We start from the raw sequence: 12,456 nt of genomic DNA, 5'->3' as shown, positions 1-12,456 counted from the left end.
TGGATACTACTCTTCTGTTGACGCAGCCTAGAATTCTGTTTGCCACCATGTTGTGCTGCCGGTTCTGTTTAGCTTGTTGTCCACTAGAACACCACAATCTTTTTTTTCACTCATACTACTGCTCAAGCAAGTACAATCTTATATGTGTGATTCTGATTTTTCCTACTCAAATGCAGAACTTCACATTTTTCCCTGTTGAAGTTCATTTTGTTGACATTTGCCCAGTTTTCATCCTGTCAAGATAATCCTAGATCCTGCTCCTAGCCTTGAGGTATTAGCTACCCCTCCCAGTTTGATGTTGTCTGCAGATTTGTTGAACATCCCCTCTACTCCCTCTTTCATCATTCATACAGATATGGAACAACACTGGGCCCAAGACAGAGCCTAGAAGCATCTTGCTAATAACTTCCCTCCAGTTCAAGACAAACCATTGACAAGCACTCTCTGAGTGTGTTCCATTAACCAGTTGCAATCTACTCAACAGTAGCATCCTCTAGCTCAGGGGTGCCCAAACCTCGGCCCTGGGGCCACATGTGGCCCTCGAGGCCTCTCAATGTGGCCCTCAGGGAGCCCCCAGTCTCCAATGAGCCTCTGGCCCTCCAGAGATTTGTTGGAGCCAGCACTGGCCCAACGCAACTGCTCTCATTGTGAGGGTGACTGTTTGACCTCTCGTGTGAGCTGTGGGATGAGGGTTTCCCCCACTGCTTGCTGTTTCACGTCTGTGATGCAGTAGCTGCAGCAAAGATAAGGCCAGCCTTGTTTTGTGCAAGACCTTTTATAGGCCTTGAGCTATTGCAAGACCTTCATTCATTCATAGAGGTTCATCTTTAATACATTCATTTATGTAAACATGTCAATTTATTCAAATTTTAAGTGTAAATTAATGCTTTTTTTCCCCTGGCCCCCGACACAGTGTCAGAGAGATGATGTGGCCCTCCTGTCAAAAACTTTGGACACCCCTGCTCTAGCCCACATTCCACCACTCTGTTCATTAGGATGTCATGGAAAACCTTGTCAAAAGGCTTATTCAAATACAGATACATTGTGTCTGCATCATCCCCCTGATCTACCAAGCTAGTCACTCTGTCATAGAAGATAAGGTTTGTCTGGTAAGATTTGTTCTTAAGTAAACTGTGCAGGATCTTGGCAATCACCACCCTCTTTTCTATATTCTCACAGACAGAACGCTTATTGATTTGCTCCAGTATCTTCCCAGGTATCGATGCAAAGCTGACAAGTCAGAAGTTGCCCAAATCTTCTTTTTACATTTCTTGAAGATAGAGACCAAGTTTGCTCACCTTCAGTCTCCTGGCACCTTCCCTGATTTGGCCAGAAGTTCTCAAAGATTATACACATAGGCTCTAAGACTGTTAGTTCTTTGAGTACCTCGGGAGGTAGTTCATCCAATCCTGCAGATTCAAATTCATTTAGAGCTGCTAAATTATGCCCAACAACATCATTACCTATCTTAGGCCATATTCTCACTAGATCAAGTGCTGTCTCATTTGCAGGGTAACAGAGGCAAAGTAGGGATCGAGCAGTTCAACCTTTTCTCCACCACCCTTTTGTATTTCACTGTCTTTCTCACAAAACAGGCCTACCGCTTCCTTGTTCTGCCTCCTGTGGTGAGGATGTCTAAGATGGTTGGTCTCTGGGTTCCACCTTCTACTTTTGAAAACATAAATTTGTCAGTGAGGCATGCCAAGAATGTATCTGATTGCTCACTCTTGGCAGAGTACATTTCCCAACAGATGTCCAAATAATTGAAGGCTCTCATTAGTACCACTTCTTTCTTATTTGAAAATTTGGCCATTTGCTCCAGGAAGGCATTATCCATGTCTTCCTTCTAGCTAGGTTGTGTGTAAGACTCCAACATTATTTCACAGTAGCTTCCGCCCCTTTTATTTATATCCAAATGCTGTCATCCAGTCTTTACCTCTCACCTTCATGGATTTCTTTGCAGACACAGAATTCCTTAACTACAGTGCTACTCACCTGCCATTCTCGTTTTGTCTTCAAAGTTATACCCAATTACCACATTCCACTCATGTGTCTCATGCCACCAGGTTTCAGTAATGCCTGCTAGATGGTACTCACCTCCTTGCAGCTCACCTTGTTTGTTCCCCTTGCTTTGCACATTGGTGTAAAGACCACCTGAAGCCACAGGTAGAATTCCCATTTCACTTCTCCATTTTGTACACTGTCAGAGTGGCATCTACCTCACCTATATTTCCCTTACTAGCCTTCCATGTCATGTCAACTGTGAAGTTATTTCTCTCCTCCACATGCCTTAGTTTAAAGCCCTCCTTACACTTCTTCCCAAAAACATTTTTCCCAGCCATCACGAGAAGTAGCCTGTATCTTGCCAGAAGATGTTCAACCTGGAAGAACAGACCATAATCAAGGAAACCAAATCCTTTTCATCTACACCATCTGCTTGGTGTACTAACTTCATTCACTTCCAGTATCCTTCATTCTCTTTGCTTAACACAACCCTCCATTGGAAGTATCTACAAAAACACAATGTGCATATCAAATTCTTCCACCTTCTGGCCAATGCTCTCATAATGCTTTACGATCAAGGTCAGGGCTGAGTGATGTTTGTTCAGGACAAAAAGGTAATAGTCATTGGGTCTTTGGGCCTGGGCAGCCTCTCTATCAGATCTCTGATTACAGCACACCTCTCACACTGAGTTTTCTGGATGGTATGTAGCAGCTTCTGTCCTTCTCAGCCTGGAGTCTCCAACCACCACTGCTCACCTCTTCCTCTTTGTTGGGACAGTAGCAATCTTTGTGCTGAGGACTTAGCATCCTCCACCATGGTTCCTGAGACCAGGGGAGGCAGCCTTCCTTCCAGTGGTCCTGAATCATCTTTTACAGAAAGGGCCAAGAAGTGATTCCTTAATTCCAGGACCACAGAAGGCTTCATTACAAGCTTCAAGCGACATCCCTCTACAGTCTTGCCTCTTGCATGTGGCTATTTTCTCCTTGGTGGAGACTTGCAAATTCTCTAGCACTTCCAAAACAGCTTCCTCAGTTCTATCAAAAAACTCCTCATTCTTCCTGATAGGTGGTCCAGAAGGCCACCAGCTTGCACTTACTGCATGTACTGCTCTGTATAACTGCTGGTAGAAAAAGAAACACACCACATTATGTGCAAAGCATTGCTGCGGCTTCTGTGTGGAACGTATTCTATTGAATCTGCAGAGTCTCTGGAATGGTTGCTAGATGCTTGTTCTCATTCCCTCACTCAACTTACACACAAAACTCCTCTGTCTGCAACTCTTTTTTGCAAGGTCAGGTTGCAAGCCCCCTGGCCTTGGCTGCCTTCAAGAAACTGAGCTAGAACTTATCATAATAAGACAAAAAACGTAACTTGTATTTCGACGCTCAGCAGAAATGAATACTTTCTTACTAAGTCTCAAAAGGAAGGAAGAATGGAATGAATATGGTTTTACATTCCCAGGGAAGCCCAGGGAGGCTTTTACTATAATAAATTATCCACCACTAAGACAACAAGATGCAAGTAGTTTTTACAGATGCTCAAATATATATTTCCTCAGTGTGACATTTTTCTGGTGGCCTTAAGGGAAGTGATTTTCCATGATACTCATGATACTGTCTCATTGACAGTGTTTTCTGAAATCATTTTTAGCCCTCAGGCTCACATGCGACCTTGCTCTTTCTGATCAAATAAGGCTTGGATCCAAAAATAAATAACATAGGATCTTCATGAACAAAAAAAATAGAACAGGTTTCCAGAGGCGTAGCTAGGTCATTTAACACCCAGGGCCCATACATTTTTGTCACAATAATTTGTAAATTATGAACAAATTTTTGTTAATAATAAAATAATTGTTAATTATTTAATTATTAAATATATTGTTCCATTAATTAATTCACTTTTTATACCACCCTTCCTCTAAGCAGCTCAGGGTGGTGTGCATGGTTCCTCCCCTTATTTTGTCCTCACAACAACCCTGTGAGGTAGGTGAGACAGAGATAGTAATAGTCATATGGAATGAGTAATAATAATGGCCAGAAAAATAAATGCAGTGAATATTTCCCCACAAGCAATGGCAAGCAATGGATGAAATTCTGCATCAAATGGTATTTATTATTATTATTATTATTATTATACATGATGCTATTATTCCTAAAAGCCACTATTTCCAGAATTTTGGTCACTAGGGTGTCACCCCCCCTCCGGATGTCTCATTGGCCTGTTTTGAGTTAAGGCAGTGGTTCTCAAACTTTTAACACTGGGACCCACTTTTTAGAATGACAATCTGTCCAGAAACCACCGGAAGTGATGTCATGGCTGGAAGTGACATCATCAAGCAAAATAAAATAATTATAAATAAATAAATTAAAGAAAAATAGACAAATAAGGGGAAGCCAGCCCTGTTTCACCAAGTGAATTTTCTCTGTAGCCTGCCTGCAATAATACCCCCCCCCCCACAAAAAATCAGTGAGATTTTCAGCCCTCCCCAGTGCCCACCTTACCAGCTCAAGCCACTGGTTTATTCTTTGGGGGGGGGTTGCTGCCTGCAATAAGACCCCCCACAAATCAATCAGTGAGGTTTTCAGCCCTTCCCAGTGCCCACCTTACCAGCTCAAGCCTCTGGTTTATTCTTTTGGTGGGGGTTGCTGCCTGCAATAACACCCCCACACACACACACACACAAATCAATCAGTGAGATTTTCAGCCCTCCCCAGTGCCCACCTTACCAGCTCAAGTCTCCAGTTTATTCTTTGGGGTGGGGGCTGCCTTATGGCACATTTGTTGAGCTCCACTTTCATCAGATCGGGACCATGCAGCTAGCCTTGCATTCCCCTTTGCCTGACTTGACCAGGAGCCAAGGCACATTTGCTTACTCACGAGTAAACGTGACCGTGTGGCTTACTTTTGTTTTCCATTGGGCTCAATACATTCCTCTGCTTGGAGGGAGGGACTTCCTTCTTGGATGTTTTTTTGGGGGGGGGCTGCTTTCATTGGACAGGAACCATTCTGGTGTCATTGGATTCCTCTCAGCCTGCCCTTTCTGACAAACTATGGCATGTTCACCTACTCATGAGTAAACGCGCACTATGGCTCAGTTTCATTTTCCATAGGGTTCCATGCATTTTTTGGTTTCTGGTTTTTTTGGCCATAACTCTTGATGGAAAGGAGATATTTTACTCCGGGTTTTTGCATTGCATTCCACTGGAAATTCTGCATCCAACGGTATATGGCATGATGGGGTTCCTCCTAACCTTTGTGATGTTAGCGATGTTGGAGCATTTGTGTTGTTACACCCCCCCAAGGGTGGTACCCAGAGTGGACCACCCCCTGCCCCCCGCTAGCTACGCCACTGCAGGTTTAATATAAATCAACAATAAAAGAAAAACGTTTTATTAAGCATCTTATCGAATTTGCAAATCCAAGAGCATGTACAGTTTTCTTTATATGGGATGATTCCTTGTGGAATCTGAGACATGCAAACGACACATTTCATAAACTGCATGTTTGCTCATCCAAATTATGCTTAAGCAATTGTGAAGCAACATTATAATATACAAAGACATATAAGGGAAAGGAAGACTGAATCAACATGCTAACCAACAGGTTAATAAGAACATTCCAGACTTTCTTTCTAGAATAGAAGGAAACATTACGTAGACACATGGTTCAGCACAGTGTGCTCAAATATTCAGAATGGTGATTGATTTGCTTTGTGAAGAGGCTGCAGCATTCCGTAATGTGCTTATGGGAGAACACAGGCATGCTACATGGGAAACTACACCACAGGAGAGTCTCAGCATATCTCCTTTGGAGAACAAGTTGGAACAACCCCGCATTAATCTGTCCCCACCAATCTTACCTTAGATACCTTAAAATTTACAGAAGCACTTTAATTTCACTTTAAGGATTAATACCAGGATGTTTTTTAAAGAGCATAAATATATTGACTTACGTTTATTAATTCAATATCCCAGATTTTTTTCACAAGGTCCATTGATGTGTAGCCATTTATCAGAAAGGGCTTGATGTAGTCACCCAGTTCCAAGGAATCTAGCCACTCTGCTACAGAGGTGGGGTTGTAGCCATCACTGCCTATCTGTTTCATCTGAAACAGAAAAATAATGCCTGATACTTTCAACTGGCATGGCTGATAGTTTCGTGTTAAGAAGAAATATGAGTAAACAAAGTTGTTGCTAGTACGGAGTAGATCCTTATCTTTTGTGCGTTCTGCCACACATCCTCACAATCTAGATTCCTCAGGCTGCCCACTTGAGAATTTTCAGGACTCACACTTTATGAAAGAACACACATGCAAAAAGCACAAAGATGGAGATTTCTGGTAGCTCAGGGCAAAGCGATTTATTTTGGAGAAAGTTTGCTTTATGTTGGAGATACAAGTTGTCATGAGAGCGATTATTCTAAGGCTGAAATCTGATAGATACCTACGTGGAAGTAATTTTCATTAAACTCAATGGGGCTTACTTCTGAATAGACATGCATAGGATTGCACTGTTAGTTCAGCAGCAGTTCCTTTCTTCCCCATTAGCTGCTAAATTTATTATGTTAGCAGACAGGATACTGTTAAGACAGTAAATTTCAAATCACACATTGAACTGCTTGATTACAAGCTAACACTGAGATACTTGAGGCCATTTGGCTCCAAAAGTTCTCCAGAATTTCAAAATAACCACTGTGAATGAATTATAGGTAAAATTTAATAAAGTCTGCCTTGGGGACTCATATAAAATATTTTAACCTCTATGTTATCTATTTCTAACATTTGGTATGATGAAATAACTCCTTTGTGGCAGCCAAACAGAATGAACAATAGAAAAGCAGGTGATTAGGGGCCCAGTCCTATTCAACTTCCCAGCGCCAATGCAGTTCTAAGGTAAGGCAACAAACGTTCCCTCACCTTGAGGAGGCCTCCATGACTTTCACAGAAAGCAGTGTGCAGCACTGGCATGGCTGTAGAGTGTTCTGTGACACTGTCGGTCCAAGACTTAATTTATCCCACATGATAATTATTTCTGGAAGATGATGATTCATATTTATATTTCATGCTTCCTCCAAGAACCTCAGGGAACAGTTAGGGGCTACCCATTTTTTCCCCCTCACAACAACTCTGTGAGGTAGGGTAAATTACTCTAACAACAGTACATAACATTACTAATAACATTAACATAATCTTTTACAAAAAACTTATTAGCAAATAAAATGGATTGGATTCAAAGTTTCCTTGCAAGACTATAAGGAACTTCCAGTCACAAAAGGTCCTTCAGGCTTTCCTTCAGTAAACTGAAACTCTTTGTGTTCATGGAGTGAAAATTTGGATCCAAAGCAATATTTTTAAATACATTTCTACATTAACGATGCTATCATAACTTTGGAAGATCCAACAAATGTATTGCAAGAAATACTCTTTTTACTAACAGGAAATTCCCTGGCTATAAAGGAACCTCATGGCACTAAACTGCATATTTATAATTCGTCCTTCAAACATTGCTGTCATAGTTTATATATTTTTTAAATCATGTCCAAAGCTGACTGAAGCTATTGGACTGACCAAGGGCCCAATCCTTACCTTTGCATGCCAGCTCAATGCCAGCGCACAGTGTCATAAATGTGCCACGAGGCAAGCCTTGACACATTCCACCCAGCCAACATGGACTCTGGCTCACTGCAAGCCCACACTGAGCCAGTGCCAGCGGAGGACAGCCAACCACCGTCTGGCGCTCTGTGGGAGCACGGGGGAGCAGTGGTAAGTGGGGCATGGGGAGGAGGGGGATGGCATTACCTATGGGCAGCCCAATCCTAAAGGCTCTGCAGCCAGGTGGAGCTGTGCTAAAGCAACTACTGCTGCATCCTGCAGCATCATGGCAGCTGCCAGAAGTCTCCTTGGGGGAAACCCCAAACCCTGCAGTGGGGCTTCTCAAGTCTGCGCTGGCTATTTTGCTGGCACAGACTTGAAGGAGTCCATGTCAGGCCTTCTGGCCTGACATGGAGTTCAAGATCTGGCAAAGCAGAGCTCCACCAGTTCAGCTGGTGTTGGTGTGTGGATGGATGCCTACCAGAGCAGGTAAGTTTGGCATAGGGGTGGGGTGAAATGGATGGGAAAGTGCAGTGGTGGAGCAGAGAGTAGGCAGATTAGTCCCAGGAGGGGGTGGGATTGGCAACACTGGCATGTGCCTTATCCTATCTCCCTTCTCGAGCCTGATCCACCAACATGGCTCAATGTAGACTTGAGCTGACCCACTGCGGCTGCTGGGGTTTACCTTGCAGCAAGGGGATAAATGAGGAGACCTCCAGCAGCCAAAATTCTCCTGCAGGATGCAGTGTAGCCTGTGCTGACATTGCTGGGGGAATGCAGGGTGCAGGGGGAAATTTAATTACAACTGGGCTGTCATATATAATGACAATAATATATATTTTTTTCTCTGAATCCTACTAAGCTGTTCTTAGCAGAAGTTCTGGGGTTTTTCATTTGGATGATTTTTAATTACAAAAATATTTCGAAGTTGTTCATTAACAATGGCAATGTGGACAAATGACACACAAGAAAACTTCTTTGATACACTGCACCAGTTTATGCAATATTCATTTTCAGGGCAATTGTTTCTGACTTAGAAATTGACTAGGATACTCAGTTTACAAAAAGCTTTCATAACGTCTCCAAAATCAACCACATGTCAGTTTTCAATTTTTGACCACTATATACAATGTGATTTCAAGAGAAGAAAGCTAGTTTGATAGACGGATAACAATTTGCAGTTTGTTTGAAATGAGTGACAGAATAATTTAAAAAGCAAGAACTGCTGAGCTGGAAGCCTGAACCCAATGTTATTATTTTAAAAGTTTGTTTTTTTCTTTTAAATCTAATTCTTCAATGCCAAAAGAAGATTCTTTAAGTTTATTTTTGCAAACTGGAATACTGTTTACAAAAATATACTGTGTTGTCACCAGATTGTTCACTGATAGCTAGGACATTGTGATCCTGATCTTATTTTGTTGCCTTTCTCAAGATGAACAGAGATTGTAGACACAAAAACAGTACCAGTTCTGCCTGGATCTTTGTTGAAGATGCTGCATACAAAAGACTAGAGAGAGAAAGGTGTAGAATTGTCATTTTGGTTCATAAAATAAGAGATCAGACTATGCAAGGAATTATCAATGCACTGCTCAGGATTTACCTGGGCTTATTTGCCGAAGGAGCCAGTATTTGTCTGTAAATATTTTATGTTAAAATTATAGTAAACTGAATTATGGATGCATGTAGATTACTGGCAGACATTAACTTGACATATTAAAATATTAAACAATTGAAATGGCAAATTATAATCTCACAGAGCTCCAATGATCTGGGAAAAACTAAAGAAGTTTACAGGAAGTAGAAAAGGCAGGTAACCTAAGAATACACTGATGACCTTAAAAATGTTAGGGCAAAATTAGAAGTATAAATGCACAAAATGAGTTGCAGCTAATAACTAGGGCTTTATACATTTCTTTGGAAAAAAAGGAAGGCAAAAAGAGGTGCCAGGTATAGTACTCAAATGCAAATTACAGTGCAATCCTGAGCTACCCAGGAGTGTCGCAAACATGCTGTAAGGCTGGAATAAGCCTCCGCACCAATGGAGGCTCCAAGTCTTGAGTCGGCTGAGCTCCGCTGATGTAAGACTCTGGGGTGGGTGGAGAAGAGGCGGGGAGGAGGCGAGAGGGAGGTGTTCCAGGGCAGGGGGAGGGTGGGCAGGGGGCAGCCCCAGAGGTGGGCAGGTGGGGAGTGGGAGGCGGGGCTGGGACCCGGCAGTTATGCCAGATTCCAAACTCCGTTTCCAGGAAGTTTGGAGTGGCCTCAAGCCACTCCACTTTCCTTGGACTTGTGCTACCTCAGAAGGTGGCGTAAGTCCAAGAAGACCCATAGGTGCAAGGGTGCCTTACCCAGAGGTAAGGGGAAAAGTTTCCCCATACCTCTGGCTGAGCCGCTTTGGGTACCTATCCTGTGCTGGATACAGTGCAAACCTCTTGGCTTGCCTGTTCCAGTGCAGGATAGGATTGTGCCCTTATTTGCTTATCTTTCTACTCTGACTTTTTAAAAATAGAACTCAAGACAGTGTATATAGAGTCCCCAGGTAGTCTCTTATTTAGACCACCTTATTTGGGGATCCCTGAACCCTCATGAGGCTGCTGCAGGCTGGGGTAAATTTTTAAAAAGCCCTTGCCACCCTGGCAGTGAGGCAATCCTGCAGATTGTGTCGCTGCCTTCCCCTCACCCCCATAAGACTTGTGGTCACAGACGCCCTGGGAGTTTGAGAACCGCTGCCCTATACTATTAGTATAAAATTATAGGGAGGGAGGGCAGTGAGACTAGGAAGCACCCATGTTCAAGAAGGCTGGGTGCACAGATTTCATGTCAACATCAGGCACACCTATGTTTGTGTTAGCCAGGCAGCAGTATGCCTCTAAAAAGTCTGAGCAACAAGCATTTAAAGCATTAAAAATAATTCCCTTTTCAACCATCACCACGAAATTCTTACCAACATTAAAAACCCTTTTGAAAGATATGATGGGTTGAAGCTCTGTAAACTCAACATAAAGGAGCTCAAAATGAGTAACAGGGACTTTTGCTGAATTAATTTTGTATCTGGATCACCAGAAACAGGAGCAATTAAATTAAAAAAATTAATTCATATGGGATCCCAACTGTGCTGCAAATCCCAATAACATTCAATACTACTGAATGGCAGAAGAACTAGATGCTCACTGTTTAGGATTTGAGGCCTATCAACTTTAATGCTCTCTTGGGTCAGCTCAGTTCCTCTCTCAGTCAGCTGCTGGGGTTACAGGCTGCACCTCACTAGCCCTGACTACAACAGCCGTCTTATTTCCCAAATCATTCCCTGGGGAAAGGGTTAGCTAGTGATCATTTTGGCAGGGTTGCAGTCTTCTTCCAGCCCCTCCCCTACATCCAGAACTCTTAGCTTCCCTCTTTGCCTTTTCCTTAATGGAAATGGACATGTCTGCAGTGTACATGTTTTTCTTTCTATTCAGTTAATGTACAGCATTTCTTTTTAATGTGCCCATCCTAACTTCATAACCTCTATTCTCCAGTCTGTCTACTTGAGTCCCAAACCGAGGGTGACGGCACTGCTGTTTGATTCTTAAGTGGGATTCTCTTGCCCTACTCTAATACCTCTCTAAGAAAGGAAGAATTCTAGGTGCCCAAGAAAAATACATTTTTGCCCTGCTTTCACGTTCTTCTCTGTGGCCTGTTAAAGAAGTCAGTCCTGCTCAGACCAGCTGGTTTTTGCACATTTTAGTTTCAGAGTTTATTCACGATTATCCAACAGGTATCCATGAAACCTGCTGACCAGAGGATGCCTATCTCCCCTTTTATACTACAAGTTGTGATTTAAATGTATTTCTCTGAGCCACACACATCAGTGCTAAGTCAGCTGCCACCAGCCTTCTCAGGACTTTTTCTATTCACCCATCATAGAAAGCTTGCTTATATGAGTTGCTGTGGAGGGTATATTTTCTGGTCAGATCCTGTGAACCGATCTGCTTTCTGGGCATGGGGTCATTCCTGTATTTCCCATACCCGCTTCTCTTACATCAGTATTGTACGAGCATTTAGACCCAGTGACTGGTTTTGAGCTTGCTGTATAACACCAGTCCAGAGCCTTTTAAACAAGAAAGGTATTCTCATTTGGTAAAACAGAGATTAAAAAATAACATTGAAAGACCCAATCCTCTCAATCATTTGCACCACCAGAGTTCTGCCTGCATGCACTGTCTCAAAATTGCTGTAAATCACTTTGGGAAAGTGAAAAGGCCAGGCATGGCAGCATAAAGGCCAGAGCCTTCCCGCTGGCAGCTGCACAATGCCCACTGGAGCAGATATGCCCAGTACAAGGACAGGGAGGGTAGAATGGGACATGGGAGGGCGGTGACAGGAGCAGGGGGGGTAGGTGGATTGGGCCTGGAAGGGGGCAGGATTGGTGATGTCAGCATACACTGTATTTTGTTCCCCTTCCTGACCTGATCTGCTGACACAGATAAACTCAGACTTGCGCCAGCAATATTGCAGGCACAGGTCTGTGTTGAACCACTGCAGCTGCTGGGGCTTACTCAGCAGCAAGGGCACAAATATTCCCTTACTGTGAGGAGACATCCAGCAGCTAACATTCCTCCACAGGATGCAGCACAGTCCACACTGGCACTGCTGCATTGCCACACAGGAATTTAGTAAGGATTGGACTGAAAATCATGGACCCCAGAAGAAAGAGAACTGATCCCTTCCCTTTTCAAAAGAATGCAAGAGGAAGATTAGTTTTTGGGGTGCTGGCCCAACGAGCTTCCAAGGGCACTGGGCTCAACATCACATGACAATTTGTGAGTAGTCGATGTGAACAACATCACCACATACATGTGGATATTAAAAGTAATTTCCATTG

The 12,456-nt window shown here is 43.0% G+C and overlaps 1 protein-coding gene across 13 annotated transcripts in view; it reads right to left on the bottom strand.

Moving 5' to 3' along the window:
- Positions 1-12,456, bottom strand: part of ANKS1B (ankyrin repeat and sterile alpha motif domain containing 1B) — a 406,398-nt gene that overhangs the window by 163,932 nt on the left and 230,010 nt on the right. For all 13 annotated transcript variants that reach the window (XM_066634627.1, XM_066634628.1, XM_066634635.1 and 10 more), the window contains one exon: positions 5,958-6,110. In XM_066634627.1, coding sequence (XP_066490724.1) covers positions 5,958-6,110 — 153 coding nt within the window. The remainder of the gene's footprint in view (positions 1-5,957; positions 6,111-12,456) is intronic.

The sequence above is a fragment of the Tiliqua scincoides genome, chromosome 7, assembly GCF_035046505.1.
Source record: "Tiliqua scincoides isolate rTilSci1 chromosome 7, rTilSci1.hap2, whole genome shotgun sequence".
NCBI classification, from domain to species: Eukaryota; Metazoa; Chordata; class Lepidosauria; order Squamata; family Scincidae; genus Tiliqua; species Tiliqua scincoides.
This window is presented reverse-complemented; position numbering and strand designations above follow the sequence as displayed.